The sequence below is a fragment of the Durio zibethinus genome, chromosome 2 (genome assembly GCF_047325235.1).
Source record: "Durio zibethinus cultivar Kanyao isolate XHJ-2024 chromosome 2, ASM4732523v1, whole genome shotgun sequence".
NCBI classification, from domain to species: domain Eukaryota; kingdom Viridiplantae; phylum Streptophyta; class Magnoliopsida; order Malvales; family Malvaceae; genus Durio; species Durio zibethinus.
The window spans coordinates 11,460,826-11,462,680 of NC_143163.1; the positions used below are offsets into that span (position 1 = coordinate 11,460,826).

General features: G+C 40.8%; 1 protein-coding gene across 1 annotated transcript; it reads left to right on the top strand.

Moving 5' to 3' along the window:
- The first annotated feature begins 273 nt into the window (after positions 1-273).
- On the top strand, positions 274-1,329 carry LOC111308441 (photosystem II repair protein PSB27-H1, chloroplastic-like). The gene has a single exon (XM_022906765.2). The coding sequence runs from the start codon at positions 391-393 to the stop codon at positions 913-915; it is 525 nt and encodes a 174-aa protein (XP_022762500.1). The 5' UTR covers positions 274-390; the 3' UTR covers positions 916-1,329.
- Positions 1,330-1,855: the final 526 nt, after the last annotated feature.

Here is a 1,855-nt window from a genome sequence, read left to right on the forward strand (position 1 = left end):
GAATTTTTCGCTTGTACTACTATGCTTTTTTAAGACTTCTAGCTAAATTCAAATTTTAGCAATTAAAGTGTCTTTACGACTCCCAGCAGTCAACCTGATGATTGCCAATGGCAAAATAAATCAAGGGAAAGATATTTCCATGCTTTTTTTTTTTTTTTTTTGAGAAATGGTCAAAACTTAAAACACTTGCACGAAATTAAGCCTCAAATCTCTTGCCGCTTGGAGGTTGGTGGATTTATATCTAGGATATCATTGGTTCTTTTCTTAATTCTCATCCGTAAAACGAAAGTTTAGATAAGGCTCAAACCCCACCTGGCTCAAACCCAATTCTCTCCTCAAACTGCAAACACCAACACATATTCCCTTTCCACTTCCACCCCAACCAAAGCCATGGCCTCCCCCACACTGCTAACCCCAACTTCCAAACTCAAACCCCTCCTTCCCATCAAATCCAAAGCCACCCCCGCCGCTCAAACAGCGTCTCCTCCACCGCGACAACAACCCTTACGGCGCCACTTCTTGTCTCTTGCTGCTGCCACCACCACAGCAACTCTGTCTCTTGCAGGGCTTCTGCCAGTGACACCGGCAGTTGCTGCCCCGGATGAGGAGTACGTGAAGGAGACTGCTGAAGTGATCAACAAAGTGAGAAGCACCATCGGTATGGACAAGAATGATCCCAACGTTGCTTCTGCTGTGGCTGCCCTTAGAGAGACATCGAATTCTTGGGTGGCTAAGTACAGAAGAGAGAAAGCTTTGCTGGGTAGAGTTTCTTTCCGTGATATTTACTCAGCATTGAATGCTGTTTCTGGGCATTATGTTAGCTTTGGCCCAACTGCACCAATCCCAGCAAAGAGAAAGGCTAGGATTCTTGAAGAAATGGACACCGCAGAGAAAGCCTTATTGCGAGGAAGATAAACACTACTACTGGTGGTCTCCACTCAGGCACTCACTAATGGCAGCCGGATTTTTTTTTCTTAAACCTCAAGATTTAACAGTTTAAATGGCACTTATTTAATCTATCGACTTTGAGACCGCAAATTGAGGCTCAGTTTGTGAATTATGAGAAGGGAAATCTCCGATTCACTGGTAGGTTTTTTCTAAGATGGTTATAAATTGCGTACTATATATGTTTACTAGGAATTGTATCTCTACCGTCTTCTAGATTGTCAGTTTATGGTGCTATGGATATCATTGTTAACATTCTGTATTGAAGAAAAAAAATGCTTAAGTCGCATTACCATAATTTGGTATTTGAATATATGCTATTAATCCACCTTTTTAATTGGGTTGGATGAAATATTTGGGGATATTCTTCCCCAAATCAAATTACTTTCTGAAAATTTGACATGCAACAACATAGATTTCAGTTGTGTTTTTTTTTTTTTTTTTTTTATAATCAACAAGTTCTTTGTCGCCTTGAGAGTTTTAACGTCCAACATTTTGAAACATGCATATATGTCGCACTTAGATTTAAAACCTCTCCTTAATCATTAAAATAAGACCTCATCAGGAAGAGCTTTTCTTGTTTTAATAAACAATAAACTGGCTGAAGCGGTTTGATGGGTCCTAGGTAATTTTTCCATATCTCAATAGGGCTGGGTCCAAACTTCCAAACCTTTCTTGCTTTCAACCATATGAATGGATCCTAGCATGCATGTGCAATTAGGCCCATTTCAGGCCGTTGGCTGGTTTATCAGGCACTTTCTGGGCTGAGTTAAAAGCCTGCAATTCGGAAAGGGGAAAAATCTTACGGGGAATACGGCATGAAGGAGAGGATGGCAACAAAACCCAATGTTCTTTTCATTTGTTCTGAACGACTTTTCAACTCCTTCCGGCTACAATTGACGAGCCAACT

Bases quoted from the DNA above. Each gene is read 5' to 3' on its own strand.
- LOC111308441 (XM_022906765.2), top strand. From the start codon at position 391: ATGGCCTCCCCCACACTGCTAACCCCAACTTCCAAACTCAAACCCCTC.